The 18,054-nt window shown below is 34.8% G+C and overlaps 1 protein-coding gene across 3 annotated transcripts in view; it reads left to right on the top strand.

The window, feature by feature from the left end:
• The window catches only part of Fancm (FA complementation group M), an 80,211-nt gene that overhangs the window by 10,399 nt on the left and 51,758 nt on the right, over positions 1-18,054 (top strand). For all 3 annotated transcript variants that reach the window (XM_069835133.1, XM_069835134.1, XM_069835132.1), the window contains exons 4-11: positions 1,040-1,239; positions 3,327-3,494; positions 6,043-6,215; positions 8,957-9,046; positions 10,854-11,000; positions 11,120-11,197; positions 12,606-12,768; positions 17,083-17,228. In XM_069835133.1, coding sequence (XP_069691234.1) covers positions 1,040-1,239; positions 3,327-3,494; positions 6,043-6,215; positions 8,957-9,046; positions 10,854-11,000; positions 11,120-11,197; positions 12,606-12,768; positions 17,083-17,228 — 1,165 coding nt within the window. The remainder of the gene's footprint in view (positions 1-1,039; positions 1,240-3,326; positions 3,495-6,042; positions 6,216-8,956; positions 9,047-10,853; positions 11,001-11,119; positions 11,198-12,605; positions 12,769-17,082; positions 17,229-18,054) is intronic.

Raw genomic sequence — 18,054 nt, 5'->3', positions numbered from 1 at the left:
AAAATCTTAGCAAAAAAAAAAAAAGTTGTTACACAACAAAACTCGTCTTTATATTCTATGTAGCTCAGTCAAAATAAACATTTGAAGATGTTTACTCCAATATGATAAACTTGGTAAAATATCAGTCCTTGTGAATGAGAGGTCACTACTCAACCTCACTGCTAGGCTATGAAATCAAAGAGAAGTATTGATGTGGATTCATTTTCCGGGCTGAGAGGCCGTGGTCTATTAGTTGGTTTTATACCAGACGTTTCGTCTGCAACTACGGCAGACATCTTCAGTGGAGTGGTATCCGAGGTCGCAAGACTCTTCTCGGCGTACCTGAGGCAACTGATCCTGTGTCTGGTTGTGCGGGCGTATTTATAGTGCGGCTCGCGTTCCGAGGCCTGTTGTCGCTGCGGTCCGCGCCGCTTTGTTCGCTGCTCCCGTTCTGGGTTCCGTCCTTTTGTTGTAGTGGCTTCTTATCTGTTCTGTTTAGGATAACAGAACAGATAAGAAGCCACTACAACAAAAGGACGGAACCCAGAACGGGAGCAGCGAACAAAGCGGCGCGGACCGCAGCGACAACAGGCCTCGGAACGCGAGCCGCACTATAAATACGCCCGCACAACCAGACACAGGATCAGTTGCCTCAGGTACGCCGAGAAGAGTCTTGCGACCTCGGATACCACTCCACTGAAGATGTCTGCCGCAGTTGCAGACGAAACGTCTGGTATAAAACAAACTAATAGACCACGGCCTCTCAGCCTGGAAAATGAATCCACATCTATAGACTCCGGCCGTGAAAGCCTACACTGAAAGAGAAGTATTGTTAGTCATGGTAAAACTTTACTCTAAACAAAACAAAGAAGTTGTAAATTTTTGTCAACGACGTGCCATTTTCTCAACGAAATTTGTCCAATCTATATAAAACATTAATAATTTTAATTACTGCACAGCACTTAGGCCTACGTATATGTGATTAGAAGGTATGTCATTTAGATAATACCATTTATTTAACTGCAACATCTGTGCTACTTTTAAAATGTGTGTGTTGCAGCAATGCTAATATGCACCTCCCAGACTCTAATCTGGGATCTCTGGGAAATTCCGTTCTGTACAAGGGAAAAGACGCAGAAGGATTTGACCTTTCATCAGGCAACAATTGGATTTATCCAACCAATTACCCAGTGCGCCAGTACCAGTATGACATAGTGAGGAGTGCTTTGTTTAAGAACACGTTGGTCTGTTTGCCCACAGGTGAATATTTGTTCAATTAAACTTTCATTTATTAATTATTTTTTTGAGTTGGTGTTTCAATCAAGACTTAAACTGAAAGACGTGTGGTATGGTTTGTAATAGAGTATGAAATTTACATTGGAGAACAAAGAGTGGACTGGAAAATAAAATGAGAAGTTTTATTGAAGACAGATAATTTGATATTTTAAATTTGTGTAAGAATACTGTTTACTAGTCTTGAGGTATATGATTTTAAAACTAATTGGGGTGGTGTTTTTGTTTATTTATATCATAATTATCATGGACTGGACGTGTTTGAACACTTGAAAGTTCTTACATTTTTTTCTGGTGATTGAAACAAAGCTTTATTAACAAACTCGTTTTTAATAAGTCTGCCAAGTTAGCTCTGCGGTAGCCACGTCTGCCTCCAGACTAGCCAGCCGGGTTCGATTTCTGGTGGGGTCAGAAATTTTCATGTAAAATTTCTACCTCGGGACTAGGAGAAAATAGTGCACCAAGAGACCTGGGTTAAATCCCAAATATCTCCGCAGTGCATATGAAGAGAAGGCATATGTCACTGTGGATAGTGATTCGTCCATCGGATGGGGACGTTAAGCCTGGGAGCTCCTATGGTGCTATTCGACAGGAGTAGGCTACATGCCGGCACCAGATTTCCCCTTCTCCCTTCCACATCTTCATCATCATCACTATCACCCATTCCCTACACTACACTTACACGAACACTTACACATACACTCACCCTATTACATGACATAACTCTTCACAGATACACATCATGTATACATTGCCGAAGTGGTGTACAAAATTGAAAATGGGTCACAGTCCTGCCATCTATCCGCAATATGCGGAACCCGAATCACGCAAGTGAACTGGGTAGGCATTCATTGGACACACGCACGCTCACCCGCCCGTCTACGTGCGCCCATACACACACATACACGTATACACACACACACGCACGTTTTTAATAATTTTATACATTATAAAGATTAATTGGGAATTATTTTCAGGTTGATGTTACGATGTTAATCATGCCAATGACGGTTTCTGATAGTTTTAATATACAGTAAAACTTCTTTTATAATTTCAAACTCGTACATTTTTTTCGAAGTCCTGGCAGAATTGTTTAGTTTCCTTGTTAATTTATTTCAATTATACCTTTTCTACACCTATACAATCGTGTTTTAAACCCTAGAAGATACAAAACATTATTTACCCATTCTAAATGAATTTTGCTCGAAATTAGGTCTGCCATGAGTTTATAAGAATGCGAAAATACAGCACGTGTTTATTGTTAAAATGCGGTCCATTTTGAAATTCGAAGCTGCCCTTGCTTACCTCCAACAATCTTGTGTCCTTTAATGACACACTACTGGTTTAGAAACAGTGAAACATTTTGTAACACACCATGATGTAATTCAACAAATTATGGAACAGTTATCACAATATGAGGGCATGCTTTATTCTTTAGAAACAAGCAGTCCAAAATGACTGTTATTTTTTTTAATAACACGTTATTAAATGAGGATCACATGGGAAGAACAAGGTAATTCAATGTCATAAAATTTTGACGATTGGAGTTTGAAATGTAATCTATCAGCCAGCTTTTGCTCTAAGCAACTAAGATTTTCTACAAATAATCTTACATTCTTCAAGAATATGTGTTCTAAATAAATTTGAGTACTGTGTTAAAGACTGAAAGATGGCTTAACTGTGAACTTATATATTTCTCTTGTGGAAATTTTAGTAAATTGACAAATCGTTCTCTCCATATACAGTAGTCTTTAAATGCTATTTCAGTTGTTTAATTAAATGTCATTTCAGTTATACGTTTTTCTCACTTACGCATTTTTCTCTTCAAACCCCCATAAGACGTATAAATGAAGTTTTACTGTATTTTCAATGCTCTGTGTCACATAAGTAAAATACGGAATTACTATGAATTACATCAGTTTAATGATCCTTAACAGAGTTGATTTATACATAATTACTTGCAAGTTACTGAATTATTTCTAGTTCTACATAAAGTTGCAGATTCTTTAACTCATTTTAATATTACTTTACACATATTTTTTGCCTTTTGACAGGTCTTGGCAAAACCTTCATTGCAGCAGTGGTAATGTACAACTTCTATCGGTGGTTTCCTAAAGGAAAAGTGATTTTCATGGCTCCTACTAAACCACTTGTAAATCAACAGATTAGTTCCTGTTACAAAGTAATGGGAATACCCATAGAAGATACTGCTGAGATGACAGGTTTGTTTGGACAAGTTGTTGCAACATATATTCACAATTACATCTGTGTGTTTGTTGAAGTTTGATTTTTAAAATAATTTTATGGCTGTTTTTCACATCTATTAACAAGGTCGTAGTTAATCTATGTATTACATCATACACACACAAAAACTATAATATTTTCGCTATTAGAATAATCCCACAGTAAACAATAGCATGTGACTGAAATAGGCTTGATTGGCTGCAGCTTCATGCCACCGATTCTCAGTACACGATTCCACCCACTGTTATACATTCTGTTTCATGTGAAACATTTTCCGTCACTTGTCAAAGTAGGCCTAAATGTCACTACTGTATATTCGTTTGCTCAGAAAACAGTTAATTTATGATTAATTAAATTATTTTAAACTTTCGTGTAAAGTCAATCACTGTCAAACAAACGTGTTATACCTTTCTTATGTTTATCACACACTGAGGCTGCAGAAGCCATAGTACCACTTGCTTATGTGGAAAACAACCTCAAGGTCAAGCGATTCCAACTTGGTATTACTACTTGTATTCATTCACTTTCATAGTAAATAACAAAATACAAAATTACTTTTCTTTAGGTAACATGGTACATATGAGTTAAGTTATATATTTTGTGGTTATCTACCAGCAAAGATTCAAATTTGTTTTTAGAATAAATACAAGATTATGGTTCTCAAATATGGATTGTTTCAATGTAAAGGTCTATTCTCAGTAGTTAGAATAGACATTATAATATTATTTATTTGTATATTGCAGATTCTGTTTAACGTGTTAACAGAAAGCATTATTTCAGAACTTTATCAAAAACTGCTTATATAATGTGAGTGGAGGAGGATGAGAAGAATTAAAAATTGACATACTGTAGTTCTGCACATTCTATTCTAGTGCTGAGTCCCATTGTTTTAATGCCTAATGGTTGAGAGAGAGAGGGAGAAAGGGGGAGGGGGAGAGAGAGAGGGATGGAGGGAGAGCAAGATTAATTCAGTCTCTGCAATTATATCCCACCTCCTTCAAACCCATTTTATTATCCTCCCATCTACAACTTGGCCTCCCCAAAGATCTTTTTGCCTCTGGTCTCCCAACTAGTACTCTACATGCATTTCTGGATTCGTTCATATGTGCTACTTGCCCTGCCCATTTCAAACATCTGAATTTAATTTTCCTAATTATGTTAGGTGAAGAATACAATGCGTGCAGTTCTTCATTGTTAACTTCTGAGATTTGTATTGGAGTTTCGTAACAAGCTCTTGTTTTCTTTACGGTGTTGGATGCCATGATGATTGGGACCAACAATCCATGGGACATGAGTTTGTAGATATAATAAATTATATACAGTAGAGCATCGATTATGCAAATACCGATCAACCGAAACATCAGTTAACCGAAAGCGTTCCAATTGGCAAATTCAAATTTACGCTTGTGCCATGTGGAAGTTTTGCTAGCGCTGTTTGCAAGATTTGACTGCAAAAGAAAAAGAGTCTCAGCTCTGAAGCAAAAAAAAAAAAAAAAAAAAAAGGACTTCTTTTCCTAAACTGTAGGCCTACTTTAATGGCCGTTTTGAACTTGTCAAACTAGGCTAGTCAGTTCTCTGTTTTATATCTAAGACGTGTGATACAAAATATATATGTACAGTTTCATGTTTAATATCAGTGTTTCTTTGTTTCATACTACTCCTATGACACCAGTACAGTTTGTTTTTGTAAATGATCGGTTATCTGAAAAATCAGTTATCCGAACACCTCCTGTCCCCAATTGCTTCGGATAATTGATGCTCTACTGTATATTGTAAAAATGAAATCTCTCTCCCTCCCCCCCCCATTTTTTTTTCCCCCATTGGGTATGTTAATTTTGCCAAATAGTTGTATGGATATTAAGCCTAAAAATTTTTGCCGGAGGGTATAGTTAGATTAATAATAATAATAATAATAATAATAATAATAATAATAATAATAATAATAATAAATTTATGTGATACAAAGAAATTTTGGGGACTTTTATTTATATAACTTCATTTACGACTTTATCTTATGTAAAAATACATTTTGAAAGGAAATGATTTAAACTAGTTGTGAATAAAGTTGCCACTCTGCTATTTATTCAAACAGACACCACTTAAGTTTTCAGTTGTATTTCAAGTTCGTCCTTCTGGTTGAATTGACTCATATATACTGAATTTGAACATTCCTCCAATAGTTCACAAAAAAAGTGATATTCACAAACAGAGGCATATCTAAAAGAACTTTCTCAGTATGAGAGATGCTGAAAACTTTTTCATGAACTTGAAATCGAATTTTTATAACGTCACAGTATTTTCACTTTACAAATTACATAACGAGAGTAAAAAGATAATGTTAACTTTCACATCAAACACACAAATCAATCCAGGTTTACAAAGAAAGGTAAGTTCAGTAAATGGATGAATTGCAGTGGAAGAGACAAGTATGGGAGACTCAGTTTTTGTAATTTCATGGGTTAGTTTTTCTTTTTTTTCTTTTTTTTTAAATTCCTTTTTGTGTGATATGTATATTGATGGTTTCAGGTTCCATGTCACCTACGGAACGAGCTATGGCTTGGAATGAGAAGCGAGTGTTCTTCCTGACACCACACGTTTTAAGCAATGATCTGACTTGTGGGATTTGTCCTGCTTTGAGCATCAAATGTGTTGTAGTGGATGAGGCTCACAAAGCTTTGGGGAACTATTCTTATTGTCAGGTATATTGCGTTCTTAGGAACAGCATTTGTAGAAAGCTACAGCTACTACTACTGTTACCACCACCACCACCACCACCACCACCACCACCACCATCACCTCCTCATTATATACTGTATTTTCTCGAATATCCCACACTCTCGAATAAGTTGCTCACCCCACATTTGGGGGGGGGGGGAGGGAAATAAAAATAAAACTTTATACAAATGTATTCACAACAAATTAAAAACAATTAAACATAAATACCGTTCAGTTAAAATAAATAAATGTTATCCTTGAACAGGACGCATTTCAAACCCATACTACACACTTATCACACTTGAACTTGATTTTGATACATGCATTGCTAATTCAAACACCATTTAACAATATTAACAATTGAAGTACCTGCACAGGAAGATAATGGCAAGCACTACCACCTTAGGAGTTGCACAGGAGGAAAATCAGGCAGTGTTGCCAACTTTATTCGAAATAAACCACGCATCTATATTTTTTAATTGTATATTTCGGAAAAAAAAAGTGCCTGGGTATTCGAGAAAATAACAGTAATTTGTAGATAAAATGTATTATAATTAAAAAGTTGACGTAGACTTTTTTTTTACGAATTGCAAGTTTCCTACAAGTCTGGAAACTAAAAAATAGAATTTTTGATGTACTGTCTGTAGTCTTTTCCCCTAAACTACTTGATGGATTGTGTATCTGCATAAGTTTGGCCAAAATGTCTTCAACTAGTATGATGAATGTCAACAAGATGGTAGGGGGCTTGATGACGAGGTTAGACAAAGTAATGGTGATTGATTGACTACCATAATGACTTATTCTGAATATTTGTAGTCCCCATTCACTCACCTGATGGGAGGAATGAATGTAAGAGTATCTGTGAGGAGGAGGGGTAGGCATGCCTTGTATCTCTAACAGACAGGAAACTAATAGAAAGATGGGATACAGAATGAACATTAGTCTTTTCTATCGAGGCTCAGCAGGCTCTTCCGTGATAGTTGACTAAGAAAACAAGCTTCTGCTGGCAAGACTTGCCTGATTTTCTTATGATTGTCGACCAAAGGAGCAGGGAAGGATGATAATCTCTGGTTTCCAGGCTTATCTAAGCTTGGCCTGCAATTCTCGACCAGATAGGGAAAGTCATAATACAGCTGAGAGGGATGGAGGAAAAACTTGACTCTACCCAAGCCATTGTAACTGTGCACCTGTTAGCTTTGTGTGGCGAGAGATGCGACATTGCCACAATGACAACTATACAACAGCTTACAAGTCCTTCACACCAATTCTGACACCTGACTGTTTAATGCTATGCCTTTATGCTAAGGATTCTCACTCCATGAGTCTTTTTTGCGACATTTCACATCAGTGCTACAAATTATTTACAGTAACTTATTTAACACATAAATTATGCACGTGGTAGTAACATCATGTAATGCGCATGTAGCAAATTGACAACACAGCAATGCCCCATGCAGCAGCAGTAGCTGATAAAAATTATTTGTTCTGATTGGTTCAGAAGACTTTCTCATAGGAAGTATTGCCAATACAACTGTCAAGTGCATAGTTACAGTGGCATGGGTATACCATTATACAATCCATTCTCAAAAATTAAAACTTTTATTCTGATTTTATGTAAAAAGAGTCTCAGGTTGTAGATAGCAAATTAGCTTTACTTATCATATGTAAATCTTCATTGTGTCAGGGAATTGTTCAAGCTCGAATATTGAAATAAATGAAAATGTTGGGATCTTACTTCTTTGTCTGTAACAGTCATGTTGAAAATGAGAAATTGATGATTATCAACTTTTTCCATGAGTGGTAAGCATATGGGTGATTTATCAACATGTCATCCATTGTCTGAGACAAACTTCTGTGACAAAGGTGTTGGTATAGCTATCTCATTAAATGACTCAAGTTTTTATCCCACATCCCTCACTAAGATCAAAAGCAAACTGTGTTATGCTGAGGAGTGAAAGTTAGAGGAAATAACATTTGAGTTCGATATTTGGGAAAAATTTTGGAATTGGCAGAGAAAAAAAGTTTGAGAAAATTAGTGGTAATGTCTGTGAAGACTCCCAAAGGGATTTATGTTAATTTTACTGGGTCTTATAAAAATTACTATGAATAGAGACTGTTCAAGGAATAAATTGGGGAAGATCTGGTGAGTGTCTGTCTGTACTCCCAAACCAAAAGTTCAACTGGTCAGGGACATAGTCAGTAGACAGTGAGGGACAGAAAAGATTGTGTACAAGCAACTGGAGCAAGTGAACTTATTGGCATTGGAATGTAAGGCTGGATGGCAGGGAGAGTTCACAACACATTGTTGTACCATATGAGATTCAAGAGAGTTCAGTTTATTTTATTCCAGCTTTTTTGCTTCTAGTTTTGCTTGGTGGTTTTGTGATTACCATGCTGGTCACTGGATCAGAGATTCAAACCTGTCTGAGGGTGATGCATTTAGCATGAGTTCTTCTGGGAGGGAAGTAAGGCTGAGTTCCGTGCCATAGAGAATTCTGTCCCTGATAGAGGGCTCCAGGCAAAATTTATTGGCATTTTTCGACCACATTGAATTTCTATTATGAATAACCTCTGCAGTTGAATGTTTCGTTAAATAAAAATACTACTACAACATCTTTGCGTGTGTTGTCATGTTAGCCAAACATTGTATGTATTGCAGTATTAGAGGATTGTTTTTGATGTACAAATATGTGAATATTATGGTATGCATGTGTTGCTTTTTAAGGTGATGAGAGCCTTGTTGCCTTTCAACAAAACATTTCGAGTGTTGGCCCTTTCTGCAACTCCAGGAAGTGACATTAAAGCTGTAATACAGGTTAGCACAATGTTACTTTGTATTTGAAAAACACATTCTCATTTCTATTGATAGTAGAAGGAAGTATGTTATTTGAATATATATTACTTGTGAAAGAAATATTTTCTTTACTGAAAGGAGATGGGTTTACAACAGTCAGAAAATGAAATCAATTTGCTACTATCTTTTGAATTAGTATTTCAAGATATTGGCATTAAGTAGACAGCTATATTATCAATTTTTTTTAATTTAGAAAATTCCTGTGATCTGTTTTTTTGTTTTCTTTATTTGTTTTCTAGTGACATTAGATTTACGGTTTTAAACTATTTTTCTTCACCAACCTATTAAAAACGATCAGATCTTTCCAACCTGTGGCATATTTTCACATGTTGAAAGATGGTCTTTATTGATATTTGTATTAGTTTTCTTACAGGAGCTACACAATTTAGGTTGTTCCGCAGTTTTCTGTAATTGTCCAATTATAAATGAATCTTCAGAGGTTAAATATTTAGGAATCATTACTGATAAACATCTGAAACGGAGCAAACATATCAACTACCTTTGTAACAAATTACATAGAATTATATATAACGAAATTACCATATTTGCCGGCATATAAGATGCATCGGCCTATAAGACGCACCACCTTTTTTGTGCACATATTTTAGAAAAACCACTTTATCACTTAATAAATATATTGTGATTCAAACAAAAAGTAAACAGATGTATTTTCAAGAAATACAGTTATCTACTCTAACTAGGAAAGGGAACCCACGTATTAACCTTCCTCTTGAAAACCCAGAAATTCGTCTTCAGAGCTGAATAAAGAAATACTTGAAACCTCTTTTAAATCAGAGTCTGAGTTCTCATACAACAAACTGTCCTCTGTATCATCTAGTGCATTACTAATACCACACTTCTTAAACGATTTAATCACTGTTTCAGTAATAAAAAAATGAAAATCGGCGTATACAATGCACCTTGTTTTTCAGACCTATTTTCAAAGAAAAAAGTGCGTCTTATATGCCGGAAAATACAGTACTTACCAGTGGATATATTACGTACAGTTGACCTTGCCTTATTTCAGTCTATAACCCATTATGGGAATATTAGGATGAGATAGTACTTATAAAACTAACCTTAATCCACTAGATTTATTACTAAGAAGAATAATTGAAATATGTCCAAAAAAACCTATTGATTATCCTACCAAAAAATTGTTTTTAGAATTTAAAATCTTGAAAATACATCAAATTTATATCAATGTATTATTAAATTTTATACATAAAATCACACATATTTCAGATCACATACAGTATTGTATTCACAAACACTAAACCAAAGGCATGAATATAATGCATTTGTTTGAACCCCGTATTTAACGAGCACTGCTTTCAACCATAGTAGTAATATCAACCCTAGAATTTATAACAAATTAATAAAGAGATACCCACATCTATTTACCTCCAACAGTTTGAAATTTAAAAATGTTTGTCAATAGTTTGTTATGAGTAATTATTAATTTTTAGATGTTATTTTATTGTAATTTGTGCATTTAAATTTATTACATATCGAATTCTCCCCTGAGCATGAGAACGAAAGTGCTAGAATGTTGTAAATTTGCAATTTCTTTGTATTTTATTTTTCTGGCAATAAACAATGTAGGATCGTACATAACTTTTTACTTGTTTCTGAATTTTTTTTGGATATTGGTGTTGAATGTGATCTGCAAATCTTTGCATATATTTGTTAAATATGGAAGTTACACTGTGATAGAAGTAAAACATTTTGGATGATTTTTGTGTAATAATGTAAGTAATGATTGTAGGTCGTGAATAATTTGCTGATATCACACATAGAACTTCGTAATGAAGAATCTTCTGATATTATTGAGTTTTCACACAAACGGAATATGCAGACTGTTATTGTGCCTCTTGGGGATTATCTGTCAAGTGTGACAGAACATTTTTTGAGGGTATGTATTTTTTTCTCTCTCTTTTTCTTCCAGTGCACTTAATGTAAATATATGTAACTTGTACCATAAGCACGACATTTTGTTTGAAGTTACTTAATGTTCATTATCCTTTATTTCAGATAGCAGATAAACATGTGTCAATCTTATACAAAAAGAAACTTATTTTTGGTGGCATGAAAGATGTCTCGAAGTATGGTGTAAGTATTATGTAGAAACTTGATATTTTTGCAGTAGTCATCTAGATGACGACGACTATGCTATAATGTTCCTATTGTGTATTAGTGAATATAATATGTATTGTTGTGCTTCTTATTGAAGTCTGGCATTATGGGTTAGTAATAATTAGTAATAATTAAATATGAAGGAGGAATTGATGAAATGGTGGTAGAAGTACAAATACTCTGAGAAAACTTGCGTCAGTATCCTTTATCAACTGCAACTTCCATTTGGTTCTCATGGAATTTAAATTCTGATCTCTTGTGTGTAAAGCCTTTGTGTTCCAAAAAGTACTTCATTATTTTAATCGACAGAAAATAACGACCAGAAACTGGAATAGGCTGCACATCTAAATCACAATAATGTTACTGAAACTGAGTGTATCATTGTTCAGACAGACAAGGATATTGGCTTTTATTTCAGACATTTAGTTTGAAATCTGTGTGTTGTAGTGGAATTTGTTATGGGAAAGATGGTTTTCTCAGAGAATTCTCTCTATCAATCATCATTTTTGGTGCAATGGGAACCTTTCGCGTGTAGTAGCAGAATTCACTACCAGAGCGCACCAGGGGCCAACCCGGTCCTACATGGCGTGCTAATGTGCTTCTACTTCGTTGTTAGTTGTTACATGACATTGCTGGAAGTTTATTTCCGAATACAACTTCACGCTCTCTATTAATTTATGCAAAAGTGTGAAGGAAAGCGAGAATTCATGGCAAGAAAGCAGATCTTGTACAGAGGTATGTTCCTAGACCTAAAGTTTTATAGTATTACATTTACGTCATTACTAAATTGAGTAGTAATTGAAGAATATAGTACCTATTAAACATGGAATATAAAATACTCAAATTTAAAACAATATCACTACCAAACCTATATATTATATCATGCATGTGTAATAACTGCAAATAGTGAAAATACTACTATAGTCAAAATTAGCATTAGTATTGCTACTATTCAAGTCAGATGTTAAAATAATTATAAGTAATTCAGAAACTTCATTCAGTCAATAGACTTCACAATCTCGGATACAATATAAACAAAGCAGACTCCATATTGTCGGACCTGGACCGGGTTAGCCCCTGCTGCCATCTGTCGGGACACGATAACAAAAAGGTTCCCATTATAGATTCATCTCTGGATGATGAAGTTGTCTACAACTATAGTATATTAACTCTATAGGGGAAAGCATGAATACAATAATGATAATATCTAATAGTTGTTATTAAGCAGTGTTACTGAAACTTAAGTTCTTGAAATTATGTCGTTGTTTTCAACGTGTTTGTGTAATGACATTCTTTTTGCATAGTACGAAATTTGTCTCGACTATTTTACATATTGTATGGTGGTGCATAAGTTGAATTTGATAATCTTCCTTCATTGCCACAGGTATTGAAAGCCAGAGATATGTTTCGTCAGAACCCACCTTCCAATATTCTAAGAGAACAGTTTGGGATCATTGAGTCTGCCTTTGCAGTACTGATAACATTATCACACTCATTTGAGTTACTGTCAATGTATGGTCTACGTTCTTTCTACAAGTTCTTGCAAGGTTAGTGTACAAATTTAATGAGAGGTATGGGGTAATTTGCATATTTTACAATGCTTGCCAATAAGTCCTAGGCTTTTAGGTTCAGATGCATCTGAGGATGATACATATTTAAAGGGCGATAAAAATCTTTACAGTGATGTCTTTGGGAGAACAACTATGAGTTGGAATTTAGAAAGTTCCTGGAAGTAACTTTCTTATTTTTTTACTGGTTTTGTTTACATTACAGTCCCAAATTCGTCCCTTTCTACATTGTTCTTAATTTCGCAATACAGAAGCAACTATATTGTTTTTAGGATGAAGCTATATGTATTATTTATGACTATTACATATACACAAGGAGTATCCTACATAATCAGTTGTCTACTTCTCTCCCAAAAAGTAATGTATCTTTGAGTGAAATTTATTTCCATTGTATTAGAGATAGAAAAATTGAGAACAAGTGGATAATTCAGACAGTACAGCAGTGTCGACTACGCTCGCCACTAGTCACTGGGCCATACATGTCAAAAGAGAATCGAAATGTTGCTAGTAAACTGCAAGACTATACTTTTTAAGAATTCACTGAACTAGTCAAGTGCAAGATTTACGGAGTATAACAGGAAATTTGTAATGCATTAAAAGAAAATGCATGTTTTCTAAGTTATCAGAACATGTCACAGCAAAATGAAGGAGAAATATGATGTGGTTCAGAGAACATCGTTGAAATCGAATAATTTGAGGAATGAAAATATTATATCAAAGGGAAGCACTCGTCACTAATATATCTTCTTACCAACCCTATCTAACCTTGTCACTAATATATCCCCTTACCAAACTACCTAACCTTGTCACTGACAACTGGCCTACTTGTCACTAATATATCCCCTCCTCAAATCCTATCTAATGTCAACAATAACAGTGTGTGTAATTGACACTAATATATCTACTCATCAAACCTTACTGAACTTTGTCGCAAGCAGTGGCGCTATCTCTCAGTAATATTAAGAACAACGGAGGGAGAGAGAATAAAAACAAATTTCTGCTGGCAACAACTTTTTTTTTTTGTCAGAGCCAATTTATTATGCAGATCTGGCGAGATGTTAGAGATAGAAGACGTACAGTAGTGACAAAAAAAACCAGACCGACCCTTGTAGCTGATTTCAGAGTCTTGTTCACTCCAGAGCACGATAGACTGGTAACTAAAACTTTCGTGGTTAGAATCCTGCCTGAGAAGGAAACTTTTTTTTGTTCCTTATTCAAATTTATTCGCAATACTTTTCGATTGCAGCGATATTTGACTACTTAATTAACTTATTATTCCCAGAACATGAATTTTACCAGCAATCGAAAAGTATTGGGAATAAATTTGAATAAGGAACAAAAAAAAAGTTTCCTTCCCAGGCAGAATTCGAACGACGAAAGTCTTAGTTACCAGTCTATCATGCTCTGGAGTGAACAAGGCTCTGAAATCAGCTACAAGGGTCGGTCCAGTTTTTTTGCCACTACTGTACATCATTCTGCACACTGCAAAAATTGTAAAATATGACAAAAGAAATCAGAAGTGCAAAAAAAGTGAATAAACCAGAAATAATTGGGGATTATAGTAAATTGATGCAGGGTGTTGATAGGGCAGATCAAATGCTACAGTACTATCTCTGTTAGAAAATTGTGAAATGGATGATGCAGATAGATGCTCTGAATAATTTTATTTCTCTAAAAGAAAAGCTATAACAAATCAGAAATATATTTCTAAAGTGTGTGGTTTCAAAGGTGGTTTGTTGTACTGTGTGCAAGCAGTGACTGTCCACATGCAATACACAGTAGAAATGGGTGATCACAGCGGTGAAGAGTCAGTCACATCTGAATATTTCAGTTGCTTCGAGAAAGACTGCCTGTAAAGGATCCTGATTTGACTACAGAGTGGTCTCGATGTTCATGGTCATATACGTGTGCCCCTTATGCTAAATGGGAAAGTGTAAAGTTTGCTCATTCCAGGACTCAGGAAAGAATCCAGTATTACGTTTAAAAGTGTGGCATGGCTTTGTATAAACTCTCACATTCTGGTAATTATCAAACAAAGAAAGAGTACTGTAAAATTATGACAGAATGTTTAATCTATATTTATCATCTCTCTTATGGAATTTGAGCTGAAAATAATAATTTTTTTTTTCATATGTGCAGTTTGCTTTAATTTTGTTGAAAAGGTTATGGCATTTAAATATCCTGCTGCCAGAGAAAGGGCTGAATTGTAGGATTTGAAGAGTAAACTCAAATATTCCTAGATTAGGTGTGTAGGTGGTCAGGCAATTTTTCAAAAATGTCTTTTTCATGACTACTTATCAATTGCAGCTCGTTTACCAGAAGTCACTATAATCAAATGGATAACAATATCTGTTAGTATGGATGAGGGCTGTGTTTAAATTCTCATACTTCCGTACTTATTCTACACTATTATTTTTACGTTATCATGACATTAATACACTTTTTACTGCCTCTGATTGAGGTTCTGGAGTGAATTTCACGTATATTTAAATATATTTCATGCTTATACCAACCTATGACACACATGTGAAATTCAATGACAGAATATCAATATCATGATGTAAAAATTATTCAAGAGTAGAAAATGTTAAAATAAAATGGAAATAGAGAGATTAGAACTGGAGCCTTCATGCATACTGGTCTACACATTCATGAAGTTATGCTGGCTTCTAGCAATTTAACTACAACTGATTTGTAAGCATGAAAGCTGCCTACAACACTCTTTGGCAAGTAATTTCTTGGAAAAATGACTGAACATCTTTGCCTATAACTTCGGTGTGTTTAAGCACACTCATCAAACCATACATTGTGGTATCTTTTTCAATGACATATCGCATTTTGAGATTGTAGTGTCCCTTGTTAATACGGTGAAACTTCACGTATACATTTTTATGCAGTCTGAAGGAAAAACGTTCAACTGAAATTGCATTTAATTACATCTGAAATAGCATTAATAATATGTGATTATTTAAAAGAAATAAGTCAGTTACAAAAACACTTCCCCTTTCTTTCACTCATTGAAATTCAAAAACCAATCAGGAAACTTCTTGTCATATCAGATTGAGTCTACTGTCAAAATATTTTCATTTTAGAGGAATGTTAGGATAGCTGTATTAGCGTGGTCACAGCTTTGGACCTGGATTCTCATTGTTTAAAATGTTCCATTCCTTCTCTCTGCCTACTTCTCTCCCCTCTCTTAATTGATTCTCCTACAGGTGCCTAACCGATTTACTGAAGCTAACATGTGCGGAGACAAGAATGGGCAGCTTCGAATTTCCAGGAATTTCAGAGCTGTCCACATATTAACAATGAATACATATTGTACCGTATTTATGGTACGCACCTTTTTTGATAAAATGTCGTCTTGAAAACTGGAGTGCATATTATAATTGCACCGAAACACTCAAGACTCGAACAAATTAAAATTAATGCTTATTTATGTTACGAGATATGGTGGAGAAACAACTGACAGAAATGGACACTCCGAGTTCGTGTTTTCTCATCTTTTGCGCACTTTTCATTTGTAATTTCTTGTCCATTTTTGACAATATTTACTAATAAAAATAATATTTTTAACTACGAGAATAACTTAATAACATTTTTTCTTTCATTGTGAGATTTTATGAATATAATTATTCTCAACAATTGCACGTCTTTAATTAAACGAAAAGAATTTATCAATAATTACTGACAAAAGAGTAGCTTGACGTTTGTCACTGTATCAATGTTCTGACACCAACCCAGATCTGTTGACTGGAAGTTCCAGTTCTTATATTGCAAATGAGGATGATTGTGATGTACAGCTAGAGGAAAGGGAGTGCCTTTATAACTGTCTTGATAATATAACTTTAATCTTGAGTGGTTTTTAGCACAGTTGTGTATTATATTTGCCAATTTTTTGCTGGATTTAGGATGCCATAAATCGGTATTTTGGCATTCTTACATTTTCACAGCAAAACTAAGTTCGAGCAAAATTTAATTAGAATATGTAATTGAAGTTTTGTACCTCTCTGGGTTTGAAATAGGATCGTATAAGTGAGAAAAATGTAAAACGTATAATTGAAATAAATTAATGTGGAAAGTATAGGAATTTTGCCAGGACTTCAGAAAATAACGGATAAGTGTGAAAAACATATAAGTAAGAAAAGTATAAATGAAGTTTTACCGTAGTAAGTTATCATTAGGGACTGTTTGTGTTGCTTTGAGGACTTGAATAAGGTATTGTCGTGTAAAGTCTAAACTTTTTGGTACTATGGTGCATGTGGTTATTTGTTTTGGGGTCGTATGTGGCAGATGTATTGAATGAGAGCAGAAGTAATGCAACCACTCATTATCAATTGAAGAATGACATGGAATTAGTAGAGTTGCTGGATCAACTGAGGGAGAAGCTTGGTCCCGACAATGAAGAAGATCCCGAACCTGACCATTCCATGGTTGTGGTAAGTCTTGTATTCGTTTGTGAGTTACTCACTTGTACGCATGTACAGTGTTTATAGGGTCACACTATGCAGACTAGTAGAACTGAATGAAATGTGACAATTTTTTTTTTGTCCAATGGCAGAGCCCTTTCATTATAGCTAATATGGTACATTACATTGGTTAAACTTTATCATTTCCAACAATTAAAGGATTAATCAACTCAAAATATCAAGATATAATATCAAAACATCTACGAAATTTCAAATAATAACAGAGTGTCTCAATTTACGACAAAATATAATTCCCGAGTATCCAAGAAAAAGTGCAGTTGCATCCTTTCGATTACTCACTTACTGACTGTTTGTCAGAACACTTGAACAAAATTGGAATTATTTCTTCAGCACTTTGTCCTTTGTGCAGTCTTAAGGAAGAAATCTATCAGAATCGTGTTCAACAATGTCCTGCCCTTTCCTCTAAATATATTAGAAATATTAGGGAATAAGAGATTTAATGGCTTTCTTTATTGCCAATAACTCAGCATTAGTTAACAAAAACAACAACATTGGTTACATTAAATAATGTAAAATGAAAACCGCCAAAATTTTCAAAATTGAACATTTTGTGGGTGTTTGTGTGTCAGCATTTGTGTTACATGATCCCTGTAGTATCAGTTTTAGCAAAAGTCTATTATTGCTGCAGTTATAAGGCAATGAAAACTTTGATCTTTTGCAAAACTCGATATGAATTTTAAAGAAAATTTAGCTTGAATTTCTCGGGGGGGGGGGGGGGAGCAAAGCCATTGTCCCGTAGATTTACATCACGTGAAAGAACCCTGTCCCTAGTAGA

The sequence above is a fragment of the Periplaneta americana genome, chromosome 9, assembly GCF_040183065.1.
Source record: "Periplaneta americana isolate PAMFEO1 chromosome 9, P.americana_PAMFEO1_priV1, whole genome shotgun sequence".
NCBI lineage: Eukaryota > Metazoa > Arthropoda > Insecta > Blattodea > Blattidae > Periplaneta > Periplaneta americana.
The sequence above is the reverse complement of the archived record's forward strand: the minus strand, read 5'-3'. Positions and strand labels throughout refer to the sequence as shown.